We start from the raw sequence: 24,679 nt of genomic DNA, 5'->3' as shown, positions 1-24,679 counted from the left end.
GACAATTCTTTCCCATTGAATAGCCTTGGCATCCTTGTCAAAAATCAATTGACTGTAAATATGAGGATTTATTTCTGGGCTGTCAATTCTATTCCATTGATCTATACATTGATCTTTATACCAGTACCAAACTGTCTTGATTACTTTAGTTTGTAGTAATTCTGAAATCATCAAGTATTAGTCCTCTAACTTTTTTCTTCCTTTTTGGCTATTCTGGGCCCTTTGAATTTCCATATGACTTTTAGAGTCAGATTGTCAATTTCTGCAAAAAAGCCACCTGGTATTCTGCTAGGGATTGCATTGAATCTGCAAATCAACTTGAGGAATGTTGTCATCTTAACAATAGTAAGTCTTCCAACCCATGAACATGGAATGTTTTTTCATTTATTTAGGTCTTTTCAAATCTCTTTCAACAATGTTTTGTAAAATAAAAAATAAAAACCAAAAAAAACAAAAAACAATGTTTTGTAGCTTTCAGTACACAATTCTTTCACCTCCTTGGTTAAATGTATTCCTGGTTATTATATTCTTTTTGGTGCTACTGTAAATAGAATTGTTTTCTTAATTTCATTTTCAGATTGTTCACTCCCGGTGTGTAGAAATACAACTTTTAAAATATTGTTATGGTATCGCGAACTCATCTACCAGCTCTAATTGTGTGTGTGTGTGTCTGTGTCTGTGTTATTTAGGGTTTTCTATATATAATATCATGTAATCCACAAATAGAGATAGTTTTATTTCTTCCTTTCCAATCTGGATGCCTTTTATTTATTCTTCTTGCCTAATTGCCCTGGCTAGAACCTCCAGTAAAATGTTGAATAGAAGTGATGAGGGTAGACATCCTTGGTTGTTCCTGATCTTAGGGGGAACGCATTCAGTCTTTCACTACTAAGTATGTTGTTAGCTGTGGGTTATTTGTAGATGCCCTTTATCAGGTTGAGGAACTATCTGCCTAGGTTTTGAGTGTTTTTTCATAAAGGGGTGTTGAATTTTGTCAAATGCTTTTCCTGCATTTATGAGATGATCATAAGGTTTTGCCCTTTATTCTATTGATATGGTGTATTATATTGATTGGTTTTTTAATGTTAAACCAACTTTGTCTTCTTGGGATAAATCCTGCTTGGTCATCGTGTATAATAATTTTTCTATGCCGCTAGATTCAGTTTGCTAGCATTTTGTTGAGAATTTTTGTGTCATATTTATGAGATATTGGTATGTCGTTTTCTTTTCTTGTGATATTTTTGTCTGGTTTTGGTATCAGGATGATACTGGTCTCATAGAATGAGTTGGGAAGTGTTTCTTCCTCTTCTATTTTTTGGAAGAATTTGTGAAGAACTGGTGTTAATTCTTCTTTAAATATTTGGTGGAATTCACCAGTGAAGCCATCTGGGGCTGGGCTTTTCTTTGTGGGTGGTTTTTGATTACTAATTCAATCTCTTTACTTGTTATAAATCTATTCAGAGTTTCAAATTATTCTTGAGTCAATTTTGATCATTTGTGTCCTTCTAGGAATTTGTCAATTCCATTTAAGTTATCTATTTTGTTGGCATATAGTTATGCATATTATTCCTTTTTATTTCTGTAAGGTGGGTAGTAATGTACCCTTTTCCATTCCCAGTTTGCTCATCCTTTTTCCTTGGTAAGTCTAGCTAAAAGTGTGTCAATTTTGTTGATCTTTTTAAAGAACTAACTTTTGGTTTCGTTGATTTTTTTCTATTGTTTTCCTATTCTCTTTTTCATTAATTTCTGCTCTATTCATTATTATTTTCTTTCTCTACTTGTTTTGGGTTTAATTTGCTCTTCTTTTTCTAGTTTCTTAAGGTTGAAGTTTAGGTTATTGATTTGAGATCAATATCTTTTTTTAAGTGTAAGCCTGTACAGATATCAATTTCCTTATAAGCACTGCTTTAGCTGCAATCCATAAGTTTTACTATAGTGTATCTTATTTTCATTCATCTCAGAGTATTTTCTAATTTTCCTTGTGACTTCTTCTCTGACCCATTGGTTATTTCCCTTATTTTCGTAATGTGTATAGAGTCTGCAGTGAGAACATCTCTTTTGTTCTTTATACATCTAGCTAGGATTTTTATCAATTTTGTTAATCTTTCAAACAAGCAACTTTGGGCTTTGTTAATTTACTCTACATTTGTTCTCCATTTCATTGATTTTTGCTCTTATCTTTATTATTTCCTTCCTTTTGCTTACTTTGTATTAATCTTTGTACTCTTTTTCTAGCTTCTAAAGATAAAAATTTGGGTCGCTGATTTTAGACCTTTCTCTCTCTCTCTAATATAAGCATTAAAAACTATAAATTTCCCTCTAATCACTTTTTTACCTGCATCCCACAACTTTTGATACGTTGTATTTTCATTATTATCCAGTTCAAAATCTTTTCTAATTTCCCCTGTAATTCCTTCTTTGATCCATGGATTATTAAGAAATGTGATGTTTAATTTCCAAATATATTTTTGTAGATATGTTATTGTTACTGGTTTTAATTTATTCCATTTTGGTCAGAGGACATTTTCTTTAGTATTTCAGTTTTTTGAAATGTACTGAGCAATTGGCTAGGCATATTGTATATCTCAATGGCCATATTATGTGCATTTGGGAAAAAATGTATTCTGCCTTTGTTGAATGTAGTGTTCTACAAACGTCAGTTAGGTCAAGGTTATTCAGATCTTCTATGCGCTAACTGATTTTTAATCTACTTGTTCTATCAATTACTGAGAGAACTGTGTTATAATCTCCAACTATAATTGTGGATTTGTTTTTTTCTCCCTTTAATTCTGGCAATTTTTCTTCATGTACCTTTAAGCTCTATTATTAGGTACATACATATTTATAATTGTTATGTTTTCCTGATTAATTATTATGAAATATCCCTCCTTATATTTATATGTCTTTCCCCATCTATTTATTTTCAGCCTATCTATCTGTGTATTTATATTTAAAACACATCTTTTGTAGACAGCATGTAGTGGAGTCTTGCTCTTTTATCCAGTCTGGCAATCTCTGCCTTTTAATTGGAGTATTTAGTCCTGTGCAGAAAAGAGTTAACATAGTAGGCTTATCCTTAGACCTAGCCTTAGGAAGACCTGCTTGCAAGTTTGGCCTGTGGTTGGCATCTGGGAACTTGGCCCTTGGAGTGTTCCCAGTCAACAGTTAGCAGATAAGGATGATTCACTCTGTCCAGAACATTTGTACAAACAATATGGTTTATGCTGAACACCTGCCTTCCTTCTGGGATTCTGGAATTTTCGTACGTACTAGGCAGAGTGTGCCTACCTGGCCAGACCACAATAAAAATTTGGGCACTGAGTCTCTAATGGGCTTCCCTGGGCAGGAACACACACACGTTGCTGCATTTCCATGGATGGAGGAAGAGTGTGCTCTATGTGATCCTTCATGAGAGGCAGAGAGCATAAGGAAGCCTGCATATGGATTCCTCTAGATCCACCTGAGTCTTTTTTCCTTATAATACAGCTGTACATTCTTAATACATCAGTGCAGTAAATCTTAGGCATGAGTACACTATATGATGAGTCCTGAGTCCTTCTAGTGAATCTCTAAATGAAGAGATGGTCTTGGGGACCCTGATATGAATCCATTTACATTTAATGTAATCATCAGTATAACTGGGTTTAGGGCTACTATTTTATTTGGCTTCTGTTTGTCTTATCCTTTGTTTTATTTTGCTTTTGTCTTATGTTCCTCTGTTCCTACTTTCCTGCCTCCGTTTGGGTTAATAGCATATTTATTCTAGAATTTCTTTTTAATTTATCTATTAGCTCTTTTGCTATATCTCTTTACATTACCTTTTTAGTGGTTACTCTAAGGAACACAACATACATCCTTAACTTTTCAGGCTATTTACAGCTAATATTGTATCTTCTGATATACACTCTAAGAACTTTGCAACCATCTAGGTTCATTTCTTCTCATTCTTCATGCTATAATTATCACATATATTATACCTACACATGTAATAAACCTCACAATAAAATGTTTTAAATCTTTGTCATAACCAGTTATATATATTGTAAGTAAATTAAAAATATTGCCTTTAATATTTACCCACATATTTACTATTTCTGATGTTCTTCATTCCTTCCTAAAGATCCAGGTCTGTGGTCCAACGAAACAGAACTCATCAGCCTTCATATCTGAATAAGAGTTCCCATCTCACACCCACTAACTCAGCTAAGTTTTTGACAATGCTTTTGGGCTGGCACACAGGGTGGAGATCACTATGCCCATCTTACAGGTAGGAAAACTGAGACTCTGGAAGAGTTAGTGACTTGCCTGCTCACCTGCTAAGTAGCAGAGCTGGAATCAGAATCTAGGTCTATCAACTCTCGATCCAGTGTCTTCCCATGTTTCTCAAAGATTGCAAAATAGTTAGAACTCCTCATGTTGTATAGACAGCTTCTCCTTTTGGGGTCATCATATTCCGGGAGACTCTGTCCATCAGGAGATCATTCCTTGTAAGGAGCCATTCTTGAGGGTCCTTGGTAGCAGAAACCAGGGAAAAGATGAGCAAAGTGGTCTTTCTCACGTGCCCTGTCTTCCTGCTGAGGTTATAAGCTTCCTGAGGACGGAGAAGGTTCACGGGCACAGTGGTTGGTGTTGAGACTCTTCCCATCTCCTCTCTCAGTGCCATCGTCTGTCTTGGTGCTCCCACCTCTCCCAGGAGCTCCTTTATTTTATTTTATTTTATTTTATTTTATTTTATTTATTTATTTTTTATTGTTTTATTTTTTTTGAATTTTATTTTTTAAATTTTTTATACAGCAGGTTCTTATTAGTTATCTATTTTATACATATTAGTGTATATATGTCAATCCCAATCTCCCAGTTCATCCCACCACCACCCCACCCCCCGCCAATTTCCCCACTTGGTGTCCAGGAGCTCCTTTAGAACCCCATCTCCCCCAGATTCCCAAAACTTACTGGATAGCTAACTACCCAACTCACCAAGGACTTTCTCTGTAGCCTGAGCCACTGAGTCATTGAGTTGGAGCTGCTTCCCAGGGGTCTTGGGTGGATGAGGCATCACTATCATTCCACCACTCATTTCTACCCAATGCTTTGCAATTTGCCAAGTGCTCTTGTAACGATCTCTCATTCAAGCCTCCTACTGCTTCCAGGAGGTAGGGCAAGCAAGAATATCCCAGAAGCATACGATTCCCAATTATTCCAACCGACCCCATGAGATTTGGGGTCAAGTAAATGGGAAGAGTGTGTCTGACTCCAGACCCAGAACTTCAATATCCTTGGGCAGCCCAGGGAAAGAGCTGGGCCTCTGTGGCTCCAGCCTCATGTTTTTCTGTCTTAGGGAAGAAATCCAGCTGGGCTAGTCCTTCAAGAAGAATGCCCCTTCCACTTCTCCTTTTAGTGAGGTCCTCAGCCGTGAGCTTTCATCAATCAGCAGAATCTGATCCTTCCTTAGCTTCCAAGCAGGAGCTATTTCTACAAGGAGAAGGATGGGACCTGGCCTCAGGCAAGACAGGAAAACCTGGTGGTTAGGGCTTCCTGTCCCCAAGCCCAGGGACTCCTTGCCTTCTTAGGGTGTGACCTCCTCAGCTGTGGCCCATCAGGACCTTTGTGCATGTGCTCAGACGCCTTCCCTCCTCCTGCACCCACCTGCTTTCGGTGAGCCTCTGGCTAGTAAATATATTCCAACCTCCCTCTCAGCACCACTATTTCCCCTCCTTGCATCTCCCAGAACTTAAGGACCATGAGCCCCCTAAGTCCTCATCCTGGGTCCCACCCAGTGGTACACCAAAGCCAGCGCATACCGACCTGGGACAGCATCTCTTCCCAACTCCACGTTCAGTGACACCAGGTTGAAAGCTTGGAATCAGCAACTTTAGGAGTATTTACATCATAGGAATCAGCAAACATTGCAAATCAGAGCTTTCCGCTCACGGCCAGTTGTTAAACCTTTACCAGCACATCACTGGCCCCACCTTACTTGTCTGTCAACCAAGACCTGCCAAGTTATTTGCTCATAATCACTGGTATTGGTATCAGCCACTTCCATGTGGAGTTCTTGAGTCCCCTTTCCCAGCAGGTCATCCTGGCCCCAGGGGGCAGAGCCAGCCAGGTGGTGGCAATGGAAGCCAGGCCAGCATGCCCTGAATTGACAAGGATAGGGAGATATGGGCAGAGCATGGATAGTTTCTGCTACAGACACACACATACACACACACTCACTCCTGGTTTACTTTAACACTTGTGGGTTTGTTTCAATGCATATTGGAAAAAATACAGCCAGTACACTAAATCTGTGATTTCATGGATATTTTTATTTTTTCGTTTTTGTTTTTTTGGGGTTTTTTGGCCATGCCACATGGCTTGCAGGATCTTAGTTCCCTGACCAGGGATGGAACCTGGGCTCCTAGCAGTGAGAGCACCAAGTCCTAACCACTGGACCACCAGGGAATCCCCTCATGGATATTTTTGGATGAAGTCAATTTCAATTAAGTGTATAATAGATTGGGTGGTGGGCAGAAGTGGTAAAAATTATGGAGATGATGGAATGAACAAAGTTTAGCTGTTGGTGATGGGGTCCTAGTGAAGAATTTTAGGCAGGGGAGCGATTAGGGCTAGTTTGCATTTTAGGAGGAGCTTTCTTGCATTTATGTGCAGAACAGATTGGAGGGAGGCAAGTGGGGGCAGAGGAATGGGGTTGAGAAGGAACAGATGGGTCTGGGAGTTAAACAGGTACAATCAACAAAATTAGAGACATTATCAGATATGGGGAGGGGACAATGGTGACTTCCCTGGACATTAAGGAATAATATGTGAGTTGCTTTGGGGGCAGGACAATTGAGGTGCAGTGTGTTATCTCTGCCCCCAAACTCCCAACCTCACCTCCTCCCATCACCTTCTGGAACTCAACCGATCTGCCGCTCACCAGGCTTCCCATTGGCTTGGAATGTCCTTGACCCCTTGTCCTGTGGAGCTCCTGCTGCCTTCCTTTTTTTTTTTTAAATAATTTTTATTGGAGTATAGTTGATTTACAATGTTGTGTTCATTTCTGCTGTACAGCAAAGTGAATCAGTTATAAATATACATATGTCCACTCTTTTTTTAGATTCTATTCCCATATAGGTCATTACAGAGTATTGAGTAGAGTTCCCTGTGCTATACAGTAGGTTCTTATTAGTTATCTATTTTATATATAGTAGTGTGTATATGCCAACCCAATCTCCCAGTTTATCCCTCCCCTCCCCTTTTCCCCTTGATAGCTATAAGTTTGTTTTCTACCTCTGTGAGTCTATTTCTGTTTTGTAAATAGGTTCCTTTGTACCGTTTTTTTAGATTCCACATAGAAGCGATATCATATGATATTTGTCTTTCTCTGTCTGACTTACTTCACTCAGTATGACAATCTCTAGGTCCATCCATGTCGTTGCAAATGGCATTATTTCATTCTTTTTTATGGCTGAGTAATATTCCATTGTATATATGTACCACCCCTTCTTTATCCACTCCTATGTCAATGGATATTTAGGTTGCTTCCATGTCCTGGCTATTGTAAATAGTGCTGCAATGAACATTGGGCTACATGTATCTTTTCAAATTATGGTTTTCTCCAGATATATGCCCAGGAGTAGGCTGCCTTCTTTTCTGAAGCTTCCCCATTTCCCACGCAGAACCGTGTCTTCCTTTGCACTCCCAGATCCCTTTGTACCTTTGTGCCTGCAGGTGCTTGGCACTAGCAATGACTTCCCCTTGTTAGTATTTATTACAGGCCGGGCACCCTGCCAGGAACATTATGTACAGCACGTGGTTCACTCTTTTCTCATAATACCCCTGGGAAGCAAAGGGTTTCATCCCTACTTCACAGATTAAAAAACTGAGGCTGACAGAGCCAGTATCTGAACCCAGGCCTAATTGTCTCTAAAGCTCATGCCCTTAATCTCTCTGCTCTGTATGCCTTATCATGCTATAGTGTAATTATTCATTTATGTATGTGTCTTTCCATTGGACTTAGAGTTCTAATGGCATCGAGTCCGAAATGGGTCCTTCCCTGGATCCCAGAACCCCAGAACTGAATGGGACTTCCTCATCTGAAGCTTGAATTTCCTACTCGGAGGTCTGCCAAGAGGTGCTTGCATGGTCCCTTTGTTGGGGATCTCACTATCATCCAAGGTGGGCAGATCTGTCTCTGAATGGCTCTGCCCACTACCAATGTCTTTCTTCTTTGAGCTTTATCTCTTGACCCCTGCTTCTGTTCCCCTGGGGCCTCCAACATCTAGGAGGTAGCAACGACACTGAGACACACAAGGGGATCTTCTAGTTCCCTTTGGTTTACAGCTGTCCCAGTTCACCAGGCAGAGAGGACCAGCTGCTTAGCAGTACCACTATCTGTGCTCCTGTTTTTAAGTTGCGCTCTGGCCTCCAATAATATAAGCATGGTGTATGGTAAAAACCATATATAGTGAATGCATAAATTCACGCTGCAAGTAAAACTTACATTATTTGAATTTTATTATTTGAATATTATTTATTATTATTATATTAATATTATTATTATATTATTTGAATATTATTATGAGATTTTTATATTGTTGATTTTTGAGTTAATTTCACGCACTGAGCCGCTGACATAAACATACCTTTAGTTTTTATTACTTGGTCAAGAGTCTTTTTTACTAGTATGTTTATATACATCATCAATAAGCAGGTCTACAATTAAAGTTTTGATTCATTACATAATCATATTTTCTAACCCTGCTTCAGTCTGAAACAAGCATACTACATATTGGTGTTGTGTGTCTGTTAAAAGACTCATTGCAATGTATTTTATTAAATTTTACTAAAGGTGAGGGTTGTTTTCTCCTCTCTTCTTTTGAGGAAATAAAAACCATTCTTGGGGAGAAATTAAAAAGTTAACATCACTAACTAGGAAACACTTCTTACTCCATCCTACATCCCTGTTAACACTCCATTCACCGGCCCTGAATACCATTACCGCGTGGTATTTTTATCTCCACCAGCCTTGGACATAGACCTTTATTTTTACGCATTTGCCTTGATGCTTGCTGATTGACACCTTCATCTCTATCAACTATTTATTTGCCTTTGAGATTACGTCATATTCACTTTCTGAGTCTGTATTTTTTTTATAGCCCAATAAAATAAACGGGTTTCATGGAAAAAAAAAAAAGTTGAGCTCTGGGAAGCCCTCCTCTCAAGAGACCAAAAGGCAAGTTGCTTCATAGCTGTCACCTGTCTCCCCCTTGCCCTGTGCAGGGCCACATCTCTTCCAGGCCTGGGCTTAGGGTGTTTGGGGAGAAGTCCACCCTGACAATGGGCTCGCACACTCCCCCGACGGGATGGCCTCTCACCCTGCGCACTCACCTGCCTGATGCCACGAAGCCAACTTCTCAAAAGTCCTCATGAACTTTGGGCTCCTGAGTTTCCAAGCCAAGCAGAAATGAAATGTATGGGAGGCTCCCCGCCCTGCCCGGGAGGCCGCTCCTCCCTTCCTACTCTCCCACACTTGATAAGAGAGGTGAAACATTTCTAGGTTTGGTGCTGCGACTGACACTTTGTCACCTCCAGGTAAGTGGCTCTCAGGACCACCCCCTGTTCCTGTCCTCTGGGACTGCATGTGTGTTGGCTGGCGAGGGGGAAGGGTACCATGGGTAGCAGTGACACCCCCAGCCCGCTCTCCTGAATCCCCTGAGCTCCCCGCCCCAGCGCCCATCCATCCTCCTGGCTCCTTCCTGCATCTCCTTCACTTTAAACCCCAGACACTCTGTCTGTCTTCAGCCACCTTCATTTAAGAGGCTGGGGCAGGAATCCAGGAGGGAGCTGATGGAGCCTAGACAGAGGTGGTGGCAGTTAGGGTCGACAGGAAGGGATGGGCTTGAGAGGTCCTGAGGAAGGGGACTCAGTGTTGCACTCGGCACCTCGCAACACAGCGGCCCGCCTTGCACCGTGGTTCTTCACCGGAAGATGTAGGACCAGCCCTGCTGCATCTTGGTTTTGGGGCCTGAGTAAGTCATTTCACCTCTCTGGGCCTCAGTTTCCTCACCTATGAAATAGGAATAATAAGAGGATCAGGTAAGAGCTCAGAAGAGCCAATTGGGGCTTTAAGGGAAAAGCTAGAGGGATGCTGGTCTGGTCTGGTGGTGATTCGTCAAGTCGTAGAAGGCAGGCCTGGAATGGAGTCCTTCACTGAGGCTCAAGAACCCCCATCACCCTGGGAGGTGAGCTTTCACACCCCTTTCTTCCAGCAAATTGTCTGAGGTTCAGAGAAGTTAAACATCTAGCCTGGGGCCCCCAGCAGGGGCAGGGCTGGAACCCAGGATGGGCTGCCTCTAGGACTGTACTCTTGGTGCTACTCTGTCACGGTCTGGGGCTGGGCTGGGTGGGGGCATTTGGGTCTGTGCAATCTCTGTGGGCCTCCACTTGCCGTCTGCAAAGTGTCAGGAGAGGTGAGACTCCCTAAGAGCCTTCCTGCTCGAATAGTCTGTTGGATGTCCAGACTTCTCGCTACCGCCCTGCCTGCCACATACTAGAAGGCTCTCCTAGAACCCCCAGTACTCTGAACCCGACCACCCCACATGGTTTTCACTCAGACCTGCTTCTGCTGGTGAATTCTCCTCCAGGAACGGCCCCACACACACACACGCACCCCGGTCTGAAACCTGAGTGTTACCATAGTCACCTCCTTCTCCCTCCTTAACCAACATGACAGCAAACCCTGACGAGTTGACTTTGCGAATAATTTTCACATCTTTCCCCTTCTTTCCACTCTCACTGGCTCCTCGTATCCCTCCTGGATCCCAGCCACGCCTCCACAACTATCTCTCCACTCTGGTTTACCAAAACCAGAGTGATTTCTGTGAAACTCCATACCTAACCAAGTCACCCCCTCCTCCTTGACCTCATACCTGTGGCCTCCAGGGCCTGGAACACCTCTCTCTCTAGCACGTCTCCACTCCTCCCCACCCCCGCCCAGTCCCCTTGGTCAGCCTTACTCAGCCCTGGAGACACCTCTCCCAGGAAGTCTTCTCTGACCTCTTCTGCTCTAAAGTGTGGCCCTCTGCCCCTCCATTCGGGCACCTACCACTTGTACCATAATTGCCTTTGTCTCTCACGGGTTAGTGTGAGATCCCCAAGGGCATCAGCTGTGTATATTTCCCCCCTGGGATGCCGGGATGAGCAGGGCACCTGGCATACAGCAGTGTTCAATGAGTGGATGGATGGGTGGGTGGATGGCTAGACGGATGACTAGTTTGGTTAAGTTTTATTAGTGGGTTTACGTGATGGATTTGTTATCCCTACCGAGAAACACCTTTGCATTTTAACAAAGGGCGAGTTATTTAAGAGGGCAATTGTCAATTATCTGTATCAGACTAGCAGGGCCAGGAGACAGATTTTTTTTAACCTCTTAAAACACATCCACTTCATCTACCCCAGGAAGGATCTTGAAACAGCTGTCTGTCACCCAGACCCCAGATCCCAAGAAAAGGGCAAGACCAATATTGTTGGTCCTATCTTCCAAGTCATTTCCCTTCTTCCTTAAAGCCCATTCAAGAGCTAGCAGAGGGATTTCCCTGGTGGCCCAGCGGTTGAGGCTTCGCGCTTCCACCGCAGGGGGCATGGGTTCCATCCCTGGGGGAAGACTAAGACCCTGCATGCCATGTGGTGTGGCCCTGAAAAGAAAAAGAGCCAGCAGAGCCAAACTGCCTTGATATTCAATTTTAGGGGCCCAAGAAAGACCTCAATGACCCCATATATTTGCTCCTCTGCTGTCTAAAGCCTGAAATGGGCTTAATTCCTCTAGTTTAAGGCTCTGATTGCTGTTAGATGGTGAAGACTTGCAGGGGCACCATGCTTTGAAGTTTACTAAAAGCTCTCATATCCATAACTTCCTTGGAGTCTCATGATCATGTCACCCACACCCCCTGCCCATTACATAGATGAGGAAATTGAAGCTTGGGAGAAGTGAGTGACTTGCTCAAGTTTATACAGCTAGTTTTTAGCGGTCTGGGTATAGAACATTCCAGTATACCATAGCTGATTCTCTCCTTGATCCCCAATCCAGTTCCAAACCTTCCTAGGAAGACTCACATGGTTTTTAAGAAATTTGTCCCCCGGGTTTCTTCACTATTGAGTCACTGATTTTTTCTTTGTAATTAACATGTGATTTGTGGGGAGATACTTTGAGACTATGTAAATATCCCATCTCTCGTCACCCATTTACCCACTAATTTTAGCATCCATGGATGATTTTCTAACTCCATCATTTCTTCTATATTTATTAGTTGGCATCCTACTGTAGTGTAAAGCTTTCTCTTCTCTCCCTAGTTTGCTAGGGCTGCCATAACGAAGCACCATGAACTGAGGGGCTTAAACAACAGAAATTTATTTGCTCCCAGTCAGTTCTGGACACTAAAAGTCTGGGATCAAGGTGTCAGCAGGGTTGGTTCTTCCTTGAGGGCTCTGAGGGAAGGATCTCTTCCGGGCCTCTCTCTTTGGTTTGTAAATGACCATCTTCTCCCTGCACCTTCACATCATATTCCCTCTGTGTGTCTACCTCTGTGTCCAATTTTCCTTTTTTTGTAAGGACACCAGCTATACTGGATTAGGGCCCACCTTAATGACCTCATTTTAACTTGATTATCTCTGTGAAGACCCTATCTTCAAATAAGGTCACATTCTGAGGTACTGGGGGTTAGGACCCCAACATTCATTTTTGTGGAGAGACAAAACTCAACCTCAAACTTACTTTGTTTGTTCATTGATTGATTGATTCTTATTTTATTCAATACATCACTATCAACTATTACTGGTCCAACTGTCTCAGATTTGGCCAGTGTGAGCTCCTGAGAGCTGGCTCCTATGTCCTCTTGACATATCCCCATGATTCTTTGAGCAACTTCTTACTTTCTGGCACCAAAAAGATATTCCAGGTTCTACTTTCTTTGACCCAGGACCAGAATCATTTATTTCTCCAAGGAGAAATATCTTTGCTAGGTATGCTCATCGCTATTGGTGTATCAGTGTTTCTAAAAGATGATATATACACGGATACCTCTGCTTTCAATTCAGCATCCTTGGGTTCACGCACTCCTTCCCCCTTTGCATATTTTCAATGCCCCTCTCCAAGAAGCAGAAACCTGGCTTCAATGGTCCTCATTTGCAGAGGCCTAGAATACAAGAAACCTCTTATTTTAAGCTGTTATCAGTCACTTAGGTGTAGAGGGAATGTGTACCTTTTATTGCCTGTCTATAGAGTAGGTTTTGAGATAAGAACTGACGGAGGGAGTAAGGAGGCACTGGGGTCTGAGGACGGTCACAGGAGGAAAAAGAGAGAGAGAAGGGGGCCCTCAAGCCTCAACTGTCTAAGGACTTGGCCATGGGACCCACTGAAGGAAGTTTCCTTGTCTGCCTGCTTGCCAGGAAGTGTGACCAAGGTAAGGGAGGACCGGGGGAAAACCCACTGCTCCCTGCCTGCCTGCGCCCTCTCGGTTTCCAGTCTAATATATCAGACTGTTTGATGAAAGTCAGGCCACATGAGGGAGGCAGACGAGGTCTCTGAAACTGGGCGCAGCTTTAATAAAGCCATTAATAAAGGCCCCACCATTTGAACAAACATTTTGAATGTTTCCACAGCATCTTCTCTTTCTTTCTTTTTTCATCTAATTTTTAATTGAGATAAAATCCACATCACATAAACTTCATCATTTTAACCCCTCTAAAGTGTGCCTGTGAGTGGTATACTCACAATTTGTACAACGCTCACTGCTATCGAATTCTAGAATATTTTCATCACCCTCAAAAGAAACCCTGTATCTCCCTACTTTCTACTCCTCCCAGGCCCCTGGCAACCAGTAATCTACTTTAAGTCTCCATGGATTTGTCTATTCTGAACATTTCTTATGAATGGAGTCTATTCTGAACATTTCTTATGAATGGAATCATACAATGTCTGGCCTGTTGTGTCTGTCATTTAACATAATGCATATATCGGTACTTCATTCCTTTTTATGGTTGAATAAAATTCCACTGTATATTGCATTGTACCTTCGTTTATCCATTTATCAATTGATGGACATTAGGTTGTTTCCACTTTTTGGCTACTATGAGTAATGCTGCTATGAACCTTCATGTGCAAGTTTCTGTGTAAATATTTTCAGTTTTCTAGGGTATATACTTTAGAGTGAAATTATTGGGTCATATTATAACTCTATGTTTAACTTTTTGAGGAACTGCCAAACCTTTCCATAGTGGTTATACCATCTTATATTCCCATGAATAATATATGGGAGTTCCCATTTCCTTGCCAACACTTTTTATTTTCTGTTGTTTTTTTTTTTTTCATAGCCATCCTTGTGGGTGTGAAGTGATATCTCATTGTGGTTTTGATTTGCTTTTCCCTATTGACTAAGCAATCCACAGTTGAGCGTCTTTTCATGTGCTTATGGGCCACTTGTATATCTTCTTCAGAGAAATGTCTAGTTAAATTCTTTGCTTATTTTTAAATTGGGTTATTTGTCTTTGTATTGTGGACTTGTTTATATATTCTGGATACTAGAATTATCAGGTGATTTCCAAAGATTTTCTCCCATTATGTGGGTTGGCTTTTCACTTTCTTGATAGTGTGCTTTGATTCACAAAAGTTTTTAATTTTAAAGAAGTCCAACTTATCTATTTTTCCTTTGCTTGCTTGTGCTTTTGATATCACATCAAAGAAACTGTTACTTAATCCAAGGTCATGAAGATTTACACCTGTTTTCTTCTAAGAGTTTTATAGTTTTATCTCTCATTTAGATTTTTGCTCCATATTGAATTAATTTTTGTATGTGGTATGAAGTAGGGTTTCACTTTATTTATCTGCATGTGGATATCCGGTTGTCCCAGCACCAACTGTTGAAAAGACTGTTCTTTCCCATCGAATGGACTTGGCACCCTTGTCAAAACTCAACTGACTATAAATGTAAGGGTTTCTTTCCGGACTCTCAGCTCTGTTCTGTTGATCTGTATGTCTATTCTCATGCCAGTATCAAACTGCCTTGATTACTTTAGCGTGCAGTAAGTTTTGAAATCCGGAAGTGTTAGTCCTCCAACTTTGTCTTTCTTTTTCTAGATTGTTTTGGCTGTTCTGAGCTCCTTGCATTTCCACATGAATTTTAGGATCATCTTGTCCATTTTCCTCCTCTTTCTTAGCCTTTTTCTGCCTCACTTTCCCCATATTTCTAACACCCTTGTTTTCAGGTTTCAGCTGCAAACAAGGTGCAGTCAGGAACTGTGACCAGGAACAAGTTACTTCACCTCCGTGCAACAAAATGCATAATATCTAGTCCACAGGGTCATTAGTGTAAAGATTAGATTAGATGCCATGATATATTAAAGGTCACGGAAGAGCCTGTGGATTGCTTAGTCAGTTCACCAGCTTGTAAACGAGTTGTAACAAAAACAACAAAACAAGAAGGACCACTTTTTGTTTGCTGAAATATAGTAACAGGTATACACTTTACTGAACTACCTCTTTAATAAATAAGCCAATATTTTTTTTTCCTTTTTAAAAAAAAAATTATTTATTTATTTTTTTTTGGCTGAGTTGGGTCTTTGTTGCTGTGTGGACTCTCTCTAGTTGTGGCGAATGGGGGCTACTCTTCGTTGCGGTGCGCGGGCTTCTCTCGCCGTGGCTTCTCTTGTTGTGGAGCACGGGCTCTAGGCGCGCGGGCTTCAGTAGTTGCGGTGCATGGGCCCAGTAGTTGTGGCTTGCGGGCTCTAGAGCACAGGCTCAGTAGTTGTGGCACACGGCCTTTGTTGCTCCGCGGCATGTGGGATCTTCCCGGACCAGGGCTCGAACCCTTGTTCCCTGCATTGGCAGGCGGATTCTTAACCGCTGTGCCACCAGGGAAGTCCCTAAGCCAATATTTTTGTAAAATTTTTAATGCTTCCAGGTCAATGAAGAGTTTATAAAAGGCTACTTACAAAAGGCATTTTATATGTCATCTCCTGACAGATTATAGGATACAATTATCACCATTTTGTACATTACATATTAGCTCCCAACATAAGAATGGCCTTTCCATGAAGGAATGGGCTTTTTGAGTTGTGTTCACTCCTGGATCCCTTGTCTCTGTCATTTAGTAGATACTCAATGAATACTTTCTGGGAAAAAAAGGAAAAACAATGACCATCTTTTTGTGGGCACTTGACCTATCCAGATGGGGAGCCAAACACTTGACATGAATCATCTCATTGAATCCTCATAATAACCCACGACGCAGATATTGTCATTATGTCCCATTTTACATATGGGGTGTGGACACTAAGCCATGGAGGAGTCAAGTAACATTGGTCCCACAGCTGAGCTAAGATTTCAATCCTGCAGGTGACTCTCAAATCCTCTGAGCCATGGCTACCGGCCAGTCTCCTCTGGTTTAGGGAGGGGCTTAAAAAGGTGGGTTCTGGGCTGACTTCCATGACGTGGGTCTTAGGGAACGTGCAGGTGCTTCTTACCCACAACCCGGAATGCACCAGGGGGCACCCCAGATTCTGCATCGCCCTCTCCTCCAGGTTCTTCAGGTAGATCTAATATATGAAGCAGAGTCAAATTAAGCTCTCTGGACCCCTGCTCCAACCCCTGACTGTCCCTCCGCTGGGCAGCTACATAACCTCCAGTCAGTCTCCCTGCCCCCAGCCCCTTCCTACCATACCTGTCACGTCATGAGACCACAGATCTGACCTTGTTAACCCGACACCTCAAACCAGGTGGCCGCACTGCGCACAGGATCAAGGCTGAGCTCTACTGGTGAGAGGCACCACACGAACCTTGAACTCAGAACTCAGTTCAAACGCCAGCTCTCCCCTTTCCTGACCTCTGAGCCTCAGTTCCCTTGCGTAGAAAGTGGGGAAAATTAACGGAGGACAAGGGCTCCAAAGTACTTAGCAACTTCACAGGCAAACCAGGCTCTGCTCCATCGGCCATCCCTCCTGCCCCATCCACCCCACCCTAAGGTCGCAACCCTAGTCTGTGGTCTACTTTTGCACCATTTAGGGCCATCAAGGCCCATTCTCCCTTGTCGGGACATGTCTTCAGGTATGGAAGGCATTTCTTGTCCAAGCTAACAGCTCACTTCTTCCAATTGTTTCTTATTAGGATGTGTCTTGGAAGCCCCTTGTCCCCTTGGCTACTGTCCATTGATTGGTCCAGCTTCCCACAGCTTTGAGTTCTGTGCTACATCACTGCTCACGGTGGGGACCTTGGCCATCCCCTCAGACGGGACCTTGGCCAGTCTTCCCAGACTTCAGATATTCTTGGATATCTGATCAGATATATTGTCACTGTTTTTGTCTTATGTGCATACCATTTGTTCTGTGATTTGCTTTATTTAATTTTTTTGTCAACTCGTATTTTTTCTATCACTATTATAAATATAAAACCCCTCATCACAGAGGGAGGCCATAACAAGGCATATTTAAATTAAAATGAAAAATGCCCACTCTGGTATCACCCATGGTGGTGTGACTGCCACATTTGGAGAAACGCAGATCTGGCCAACACCCCCTTTCTCAGACGGACAAAGCACGACTGGGAGAGGGGCAGGGTCTGAGCTGGAGCTGAGGGGTTCTGGGTGTTTCACAGCACCCCCTTTCTTCTCCGCTCTCCTCTCCCCCTCCATTCCCCAAGTCTTTGCCTGCATCTGCCGTCTTGCCCTCCTGCCCCTCATTCTCTTTCTCCTCCTCCTCCCCTTCCCCTCCCCTCTCCCCCTCTCCCTCTCCCTCCTTCTCCTTCTCCTCCTCCTTCTCTATCTAAATGTTAGCTCTCTTACCATATGATCCTGCAATCCCGCTCCTGTTCATATATCTGGAGAAAAACATGGTCCAAAAGGATACATGCACCCCAATGTTCATTGCAGCACAGTTTACAATAGCTATCCCTTTCTATTCTTTCCTGGAACCTCCTACTTCTCCCACTCTCACTTTGAATAACTGCTCGGGCTGTTGGAATCCCCCCTTCCAGCGGGAACGTGCAGTTCCCATTTTGGGAGTCGGCATAAGTAGCTCTGTGGTGGTGTCTACTCACCTTTTGTAGATTTCAGTTTTTCCTTTTGTAAAATGGGTTGGTAGTCCCTGCCTTACTTTCCTATACAGAGCAGCGAGACTGGGTGTTTTTTTAAAAAGCATCTTGCGGCGGGGGGGGGGGTGGGGGGGGGCGGCACTTCCCTGGTGGCGCAGAGGTTAAGAATCCGCCTGCCAATGCAGGGGACACGGGTTCGAGCCCTGGTCCGGGAAGATCCCACATGCCGCGGAGCAACTAAGCCCGTGCGCCACAACTACTGAGCCTGTGCTCCGCAGCATGAGAAGCCACCCCAACGAGAAGCATGCGCACCGCAACAAAGAGTAGCCCCCGCTCACCGCAACTAGAGAAAGCCCATGCGCAGCAACGAAGATACAACGGAGCCAAAAATAAATAAATAAAAGAAATAAACTTAAAAAGAAATGCCTTTAAAAAAAAAAAAAAAGCGTCTTGGGAAAGCACCTAAATAGCGTTACTAATTGGGGCGAGGCACCCCACCCCAAACCGTCCCACCCGATGACCTTCTGCCATCCCAATGAATTGCAACATATGGTCAATGCGCAACATATGGTCAGTGCGTGAAGGCTTCCCACCCTGCTCAGCCTAGTCCTCACCCTTCTCCTGCGTGCTGCCTCTGTCTCTTCCATCTCCAGCCACCCCTCCCAGCGCCCCCTGTTATAAAACCCAGACAGAGAGCAAGCTATCCCCTCTGAATTGTTGAGGAACAAAGATTAGAAGCGGCTTCCTAAAATGGACTCAGTGAGAAACCCTTGCATATGTAAAGGGCTCTCATTGAATGCTCCCCATCCTCTGCCAGGTGCGGGTGGTTCCTGCTGGCTGGGGAGGGGAATGTGCAAAACTAGTGAGGAGCTGAGTGGGGTCCTCAGCGTATTTCACTCCATAAATAAGGACTGTGAGATCAGGCACTGCTGGCCTCCCCAGCTTCAGTCTTGTCCCCATCAGAGGACGTGCTGCATGGCTCCCCTGTGTACACACTGACCCCAGTCATGCTGGGCAGAGACCACATGGGAGTCCCTGATCCAGAGGAGAGTGACTCGGAGTCGGTCCGTTATATATTCATTCTACAAACACTGGCCATGGGACAGGTGATCTGCACGGGACTTGGTGGGCGTGGAAATGAGACATTGATCTCAAGGTGTTCGTGGTCAAGCGGGAGATGTAGACTCACAGCTGGCCATCATCAGCCAGGTGATGTGGGCCACTGTGCTGCCACACAGGTGTGCTCCTGGGAGGCCACAGCAGGGAGGCTGGAGAAAAGCAAGTATTTCCATGAGAGGTGAAATGGAGAGGACATGAAGGGTTTGGGAATGGAAGCAGCAGTGACAAGAGTCTCTAAACATGGGGTCCCAGGCTGGGAGCCTGGAATGGGGGCGGGGTGGGGTGGGTGTCATGTCCCACTCTGTCTGACAACTGAGCCGAGTATTATGGCTTATTGATTCTGCACACTTGATCTCACATCTGCCTCCACACTAGAAGCCTGGCACATGGCACAGGCCCACTAAGAGTTGGTGAATGAATGAATGAATGAATGAATGGAAGGAGAGAGGATAACTTTACTCATTTTCAGATGAAGAAACTGAGGCTCAGCGGAGTGAATGACTTACCCAGGGTCCCACAGGAAATAAGCAGCAGAGCCAGGATCTCCATCAGCCTTCTGACTATGCATCCAATGCGTTTGCACTTTGCCCTGGCAGGGCAATGCCCTCCTCCCCCAGCCCTTTCTTAGAGTACAAGATAACCCCTGACTCAGCGAGCAACAACTTCCTTTTCGCAGATCTCAGAGGCTTCTAAGACTTTGAAGGAGGGGAGGGGAAGGCTCCCCCGGGAGGCTATATAAGCACATGTTTCCTCCTAGCTGCCCTGGTAAAGGCCAGAGGGTAGTTTGAGTGCTGAGTCTGAGTGCTCCGCAGGGAACCACGCCACTTGTCCCAGCCCCGCTCCTCCTGCCCCCAGCTTTGAGCTCTGAGCTGCCTCCTCTGCTCTCCAGGACATGGCAGGCCCCATGACCATGGCAACCAGCCTTCTGCTCATGGCCCTGTGCACCTACTGCATTGTCCCTGCAGGTAAGATCTCTGACCCCACCCTGGGTCTCTCACGCAGGACAGCCGTCCCAAGGGCACGGCTGGAATGGCACAGCAGAGGATGGAGGCCCGAGCAGCCTGGGTCTGGAGGGGACTGCTGAGAAGGGGGCAGCCCAGTGGCTGGACGGGAGGTGTTTAGTGCAGGGGACGGGCTCCATGTTGAAGCCCAGAGTCTAGAGCAGGCTGGCAAAGAACTTGGCTCTTCTCTCTCCTGTCTTTTAGGCTCCATGATCATCCCCTCTTCCTGCTGCATATCCTTCATTTCCAAGAAGATTCCTGAGAGACGAGTGATAAACTACCAGCTGTCCAACAGTAGTGTCTGCCCCAAGGCAGGAGTGATGTAAGTAACTACTACTCCTCGGCCACCTGGCAGGAGTGGGGCAGGGAGACATGAGCCTTCAGGATCACTGAGGGCGCTGCTCTGTGATCCTGGGGAGGTCACCTCACCTCTCTGAGCCTCAGCTTCCTCATCCATAAGATTAGGAAGAGGATTCAGAGTCAATAATCATGTAGTGAGCACCAAATATATACGAGGCACCATTGGGGGCATATAACATTCCCTTATCGAACCCTCAGCCATTCTATGAGCTAGGATTGATTATCCTCATTTGACAGGAGGCAATTAAGGCTCAGAAAGGGGACCTATTCAAGGTCACTTAGGACTCCAAATAACTTCAGAGTTACAAGACAGCAAATGTGAGCTCACTGTGTAAACAGTGGCATGCCATAGAAATGTGATCTTTTCTTAACCCAGAAGGTAGTATTTATAATGCATAATCATTTACTTGTAGTGAATTGTTTAAAGTTGTTAACACTTGTTTAAATTTTTTTACACTATAGCATTTATGCAATGGTTTACAGAATTCATGGAATTATTTTTATCAGTATGGAAATTAATTAAAACTTTGAATCTTAATTTTGTCTGCATCTTTGAGAAAAAAAATTAATTATTAACCGTAATTTTCCCCACTGGCTCCAGACCCAGCTCCACAGCCTGGCATCCACCGCTCAGAGCTGGCTTGGAAAAGGGCATCCCACTGCCCCCTCCCAGCTCTGGCATCCTTATCGGCCACGCTTCCTTGCACACTGTGTGAACTGGAGGCCTTTTTTCTTCGGGGTTTTCAATGCATCTTCTCTCTTCCCTGTGGGTAGACATTGTGTCTCTCTCTTCAGACCCAGTGTTATCTAAAGGCAGGGCTGGGCCTCCCCCATATGACAAGGAGGTGACTGAACATGAACATGAGGTTATTGAAACAAAGGGATGCAGACGCACAGAGAGGAGGCATCGTGTCAGGAACCTGCCAGGAGGCTGGGACAGCAGCGTGTCCTCTGGGCTTCCACACGACCTCCTCAGAAAGTGAAGGGATCCAAACCCCCTGCCAGACCTCACGTGTGCCCTGTCACTCTTCCCACAGCTTCACCACCAGGAAGGGCCAGAGGTTCTGTGGCAACCCCAAGTTGCTGTGGGTCCAGAGGTACATGAAGAACTTGGATGCCAAGCAGACGAAAGCCTCCACTAGGACCAGAGTGATGGGTGCCAAAGTCACTGTCCAGAGGCACCCTGCCAACAGCACCTTCATCTAACCCCTGCCCGGCCCTCAGCCCTGAGCTTGGGCCTGGGTCTCGCCTCCTAACAGGCTGCTTGGGGCCTGGTGAGCCAGCAGTGGTAGGCAAAGGGTTAATGGTCCTGTTTCTTAGCATCATTCTCAGGGGATGTGTCTAGTCTATTAAAAAACCCAAGGCAGGGGAGGCCTGCTCCTGGGGGCTGAATGAGGGATCCAAGCATCCCGGGCCTCTTGCCTTTCTTGAGCTGGGGGAGAAGGTCCCAGAAGGAGGGCAATGGCGGCCCTTTGTCCTCACCCTGAGCTGGAGCTGGCACTTCTCTGACTTCCGGGTTTCATCAGAGCCCAAGTGCATGAGTCCTATCCTGCAGACAGACTCTGCTTGTACCTTAGCCTGCAGCCGTCTTCTATGGGCCCTCTGGTCTTGCGGTGGGGCCTACGGGCTGTCTGTCTGTCTGTCTGGGGATGGGTGAGCTCTCCACACCCATAGCTCTCCATTACAGTGGGGGTGCTCCAGGCCTGTCCCACTTGCAGCCTCCCAGGTGAATAAAAACCCAACAAAAGCATAGGGCTCTTTGCTGCGTTCACTGCCAGATCCTGGCCCTCCTTGCACACCTCTCGTGGGATATGACTAATAAAGTTTTTCAGGAACTCATTAGTTTTTGTAATGAAATGGACCTGGAGGACCTGGATGAGGGGCCAGCCTGGGGAGTTGAATTCCTTTGTGAAGATATGGGTTTAAGGAGATGTTTTGCTTCATGGCACAGCGTGTTCCATGCTACTTTGGGGACAAAGACCCTCTCTGCCTTTAAGACTGGTCTTTCCCCACATTTTGGTGAGGGGAAGATGGGGTGGGAGCTGAGTGGGGAGAGGATCCCAGCTTTTTTTTTTTTTTTCTATACTATGTGATGTGTATGTCGAGTGTAGACGGACACACTTGCTGTTCTCAAATAACAATCTAAGTAAAATGTGACTTCTCCTTCGAAGGTGGTCGTGTCTTGCCTGTTCTCATCTCCCTTGGGCGGCAGGGTTGGGGTGTCAACAGTGGAGTGCGTGCCCCAGAAATCACCCTGAGTTGCCCATCCGAGGCTGGGAGGGAATGAAGACAGCCTGAGCACAGGGTATCCCAGGCGTGGTTTTGGCCTGCCCTTCCGAGTCCTGTTATGAACCCTGAAAAACATACATGCATAGCTGGATTCAATTAAATTTGTAAAAAAATTTGAACAGAACAAATTATTGCACAAGGAGCTGTTTAGGCATCAAAAGACTACTAAATTATAAAAGGTGGTTGGTCTCTGGCTTCAAAGGATTAGGGAGAAAAATAACACCTCCACACTCACAAATCAAAAGCAGTGTGGGTTTGGGCTTCCCTGGTGGCGCAGTGGTTGAGAATCTGCCTGCCAATGCAGGGGACACGGGTTCGAGCCCTGGTCTGGGAAGATCCCACATGCCGCGGAGCAACTAGGCCCGTAAGCCACAACTACTGAGCCTGCGTGTCTGGAGCCTGTGCTCCGCAACAAGAGAGGCCGCGATAGTGAGAGGCCCGCGCACCGCGTTGAAGAGTGGTCCCCGCTTGCCGCAACTAGAGAAAGCCCTCGCACAGAAACGAAGGCCCAACACAGCCAAAAATAAATAAATAAATAAATAAATAAATAAATAAATAAAAGCAGTGTGGGTTTAATACCAATCCTGATTGATAAGCTGCATGACCTTGAAATATGTTACTTAACCTCTCTGAGCCTCAGTTTCCCTCATCTGTAAAATGGGGACAAGGAAACCTTTTGATTTTGTTCGGGTTTTCCCCAGAAGCAGTCCCTGAAAACAAAGATTTGGGTTCAGATATTATATTTGGGAGGTACAGGAAAAAACACCAGGAAAATGAGGAGGTAATACAAGGGAAGGAAAGCTGCCAATAAGAGTGTGTTATCAAGCAGAGGGGAATTAGGGCTCCAGCCACTGGGCAGTGGTATGAGACCCACCCCTCAGAATTACACCCCCTCCATTAGTCATTGTCAGCTGCGGGGAGGGTCGGTCTTCCTGCAGGTGGGAGCAGGGCAACCTTCCACGGTTCAAAACAAGCCTTCAGGTACAGAGAGTCTGCAGAGCACAGGAAAGGCCTGGCAGCAGACTATTAAAGTTCTTTTAACTCGATACAAAGCAGAATCAAGGGTAGCGTTAAATAACAAGAGAGGACATTCTGATAGGGGAAGAGAGCCTGCAGAAATCCTCGGCCCAGAGCTGGCCTCTGAACGGTGATTGAGCTTTCACTCTCTAAAGAATAGTGTTTCTTCTTCTTCTTTTTAAAAAGAGCCTTTGCTTCCTTTTTTTTTTTTTTGGCCGCGCCGTGCAGCTATGAGGGATCTTATTTCCCCACCCTCACCCCTGCCAGTTCCCAAGAAGTGGAAGCACAGAGTCCTAACCCCTAGATCACCAGGGAATTCCCCCAAGAGTGTTTTTCTAAGGATGGAAGAGAGCTGGTGTCTTCAGGTGAGAGACGGAACTACAAACAGACATTGGTCAGACTGTAGGTGACAACAGAACTCTGACGCACAGCCTCTGCAGCAGACAACCCAGAATCATGAGATTGGTCAGTGACCGCCAGCTTCCTAATTGTCCCCTTTCTCCAACTCAGAACCAACCAGAGAAGGCCAAATATACCCCCGAATCAATCACAGAAGATATCTGCTTCTAGTTATCCCGCCTCCAGCTTCCCGGGCCAACAGCCTCCATTCAAGATATACCTGCGCCTTCCCTCTGGTCCTCTCTGAAGCTCTCCCACTCCCTGGAGGCCTGTGAGTCTCTGCCAAACACAGGTGATGCGTCTGATTCCCTTGCTAGGCAAGCGCTAAATAAACTACCTTTGCTGGTTCCCATCTGATGGTTCTCGTTTATTTCATCAGGGAAGCTGTAAAATCTGGTACAGTTGCAGCCAGGACCATGGAAGGATTGAA

At 44.8% G+C, this 24,679-nt stretch overlaps 1 protein-coding gene across 1 annotated transcript; it reads left to right on the top strand.

Annotated features, from left to right (window-relative positions):
* The first annotated feature begins 20,072 nt into the window (after positions 1-20,072).
* Positions 20,073-21,750, top strand: CCL24 (C-C motif chemokine ligand 24). The gene is made up of 3 exons (XM_068524895.1): positions 20,073-20,148; positions 20,389-20,506; positions 21,582-21,750. The coding sequence occupies exons 1-3, from the start codon at positions 20,076-20,078 to the stop codon at positions 21,748-21,750; spliced, it is 360 nt and encodes a 119-aa protein (XP_068380996.1). The 5' UTR covers positions 20,073-20,075.
* The last annotated feature ends 2,929 nt before the right edge of the window (positions 21,751-24,679 follow it).

Source organism: Eschrichtius robustus, chromosome 16 (assembly GCF_028021215.1).
Source record: "Eschrichtius robustus isolate mEscRob2 chromosome 16, mEscRob2.pri, whole genome shotgun sequence".
Classification (NCBI taxonomy): Eukaryota; Metazoa; Chordata; class Mammalia; order Artiodactyla; family Eschrichtiidae; genus Eschrichtius; species Eschrichtius robustus.
This window is presented reverse-complemented; position numbering and strand designations above follow the sequence as displayed.

Bases quoted from the DNA above. Each gene is read 5' to 3' on its own strand.
- CCL24 (XM_068524895.1), top strand. From the start codon at position 20,076: ATGGCAGGCCCCATGACCATGGCAACCAGCCTTCTGCTCATGGCCCTG. The intron at 20,149-20,388 runs GTAAGATCTCTG...CCTGTCTTTTAG, and splicing joins CTACTGCATTGTCCCTGCAG to GCTCCATGATCATCCCCTCT. The intron at 20,507-21,581 runs GTAAGTAACTAC...CTCTTCCCACAG, and splicing joins TGCCCCAAGGCAGGAGTGAT to CTTCACCACCAGGAAGGGCC.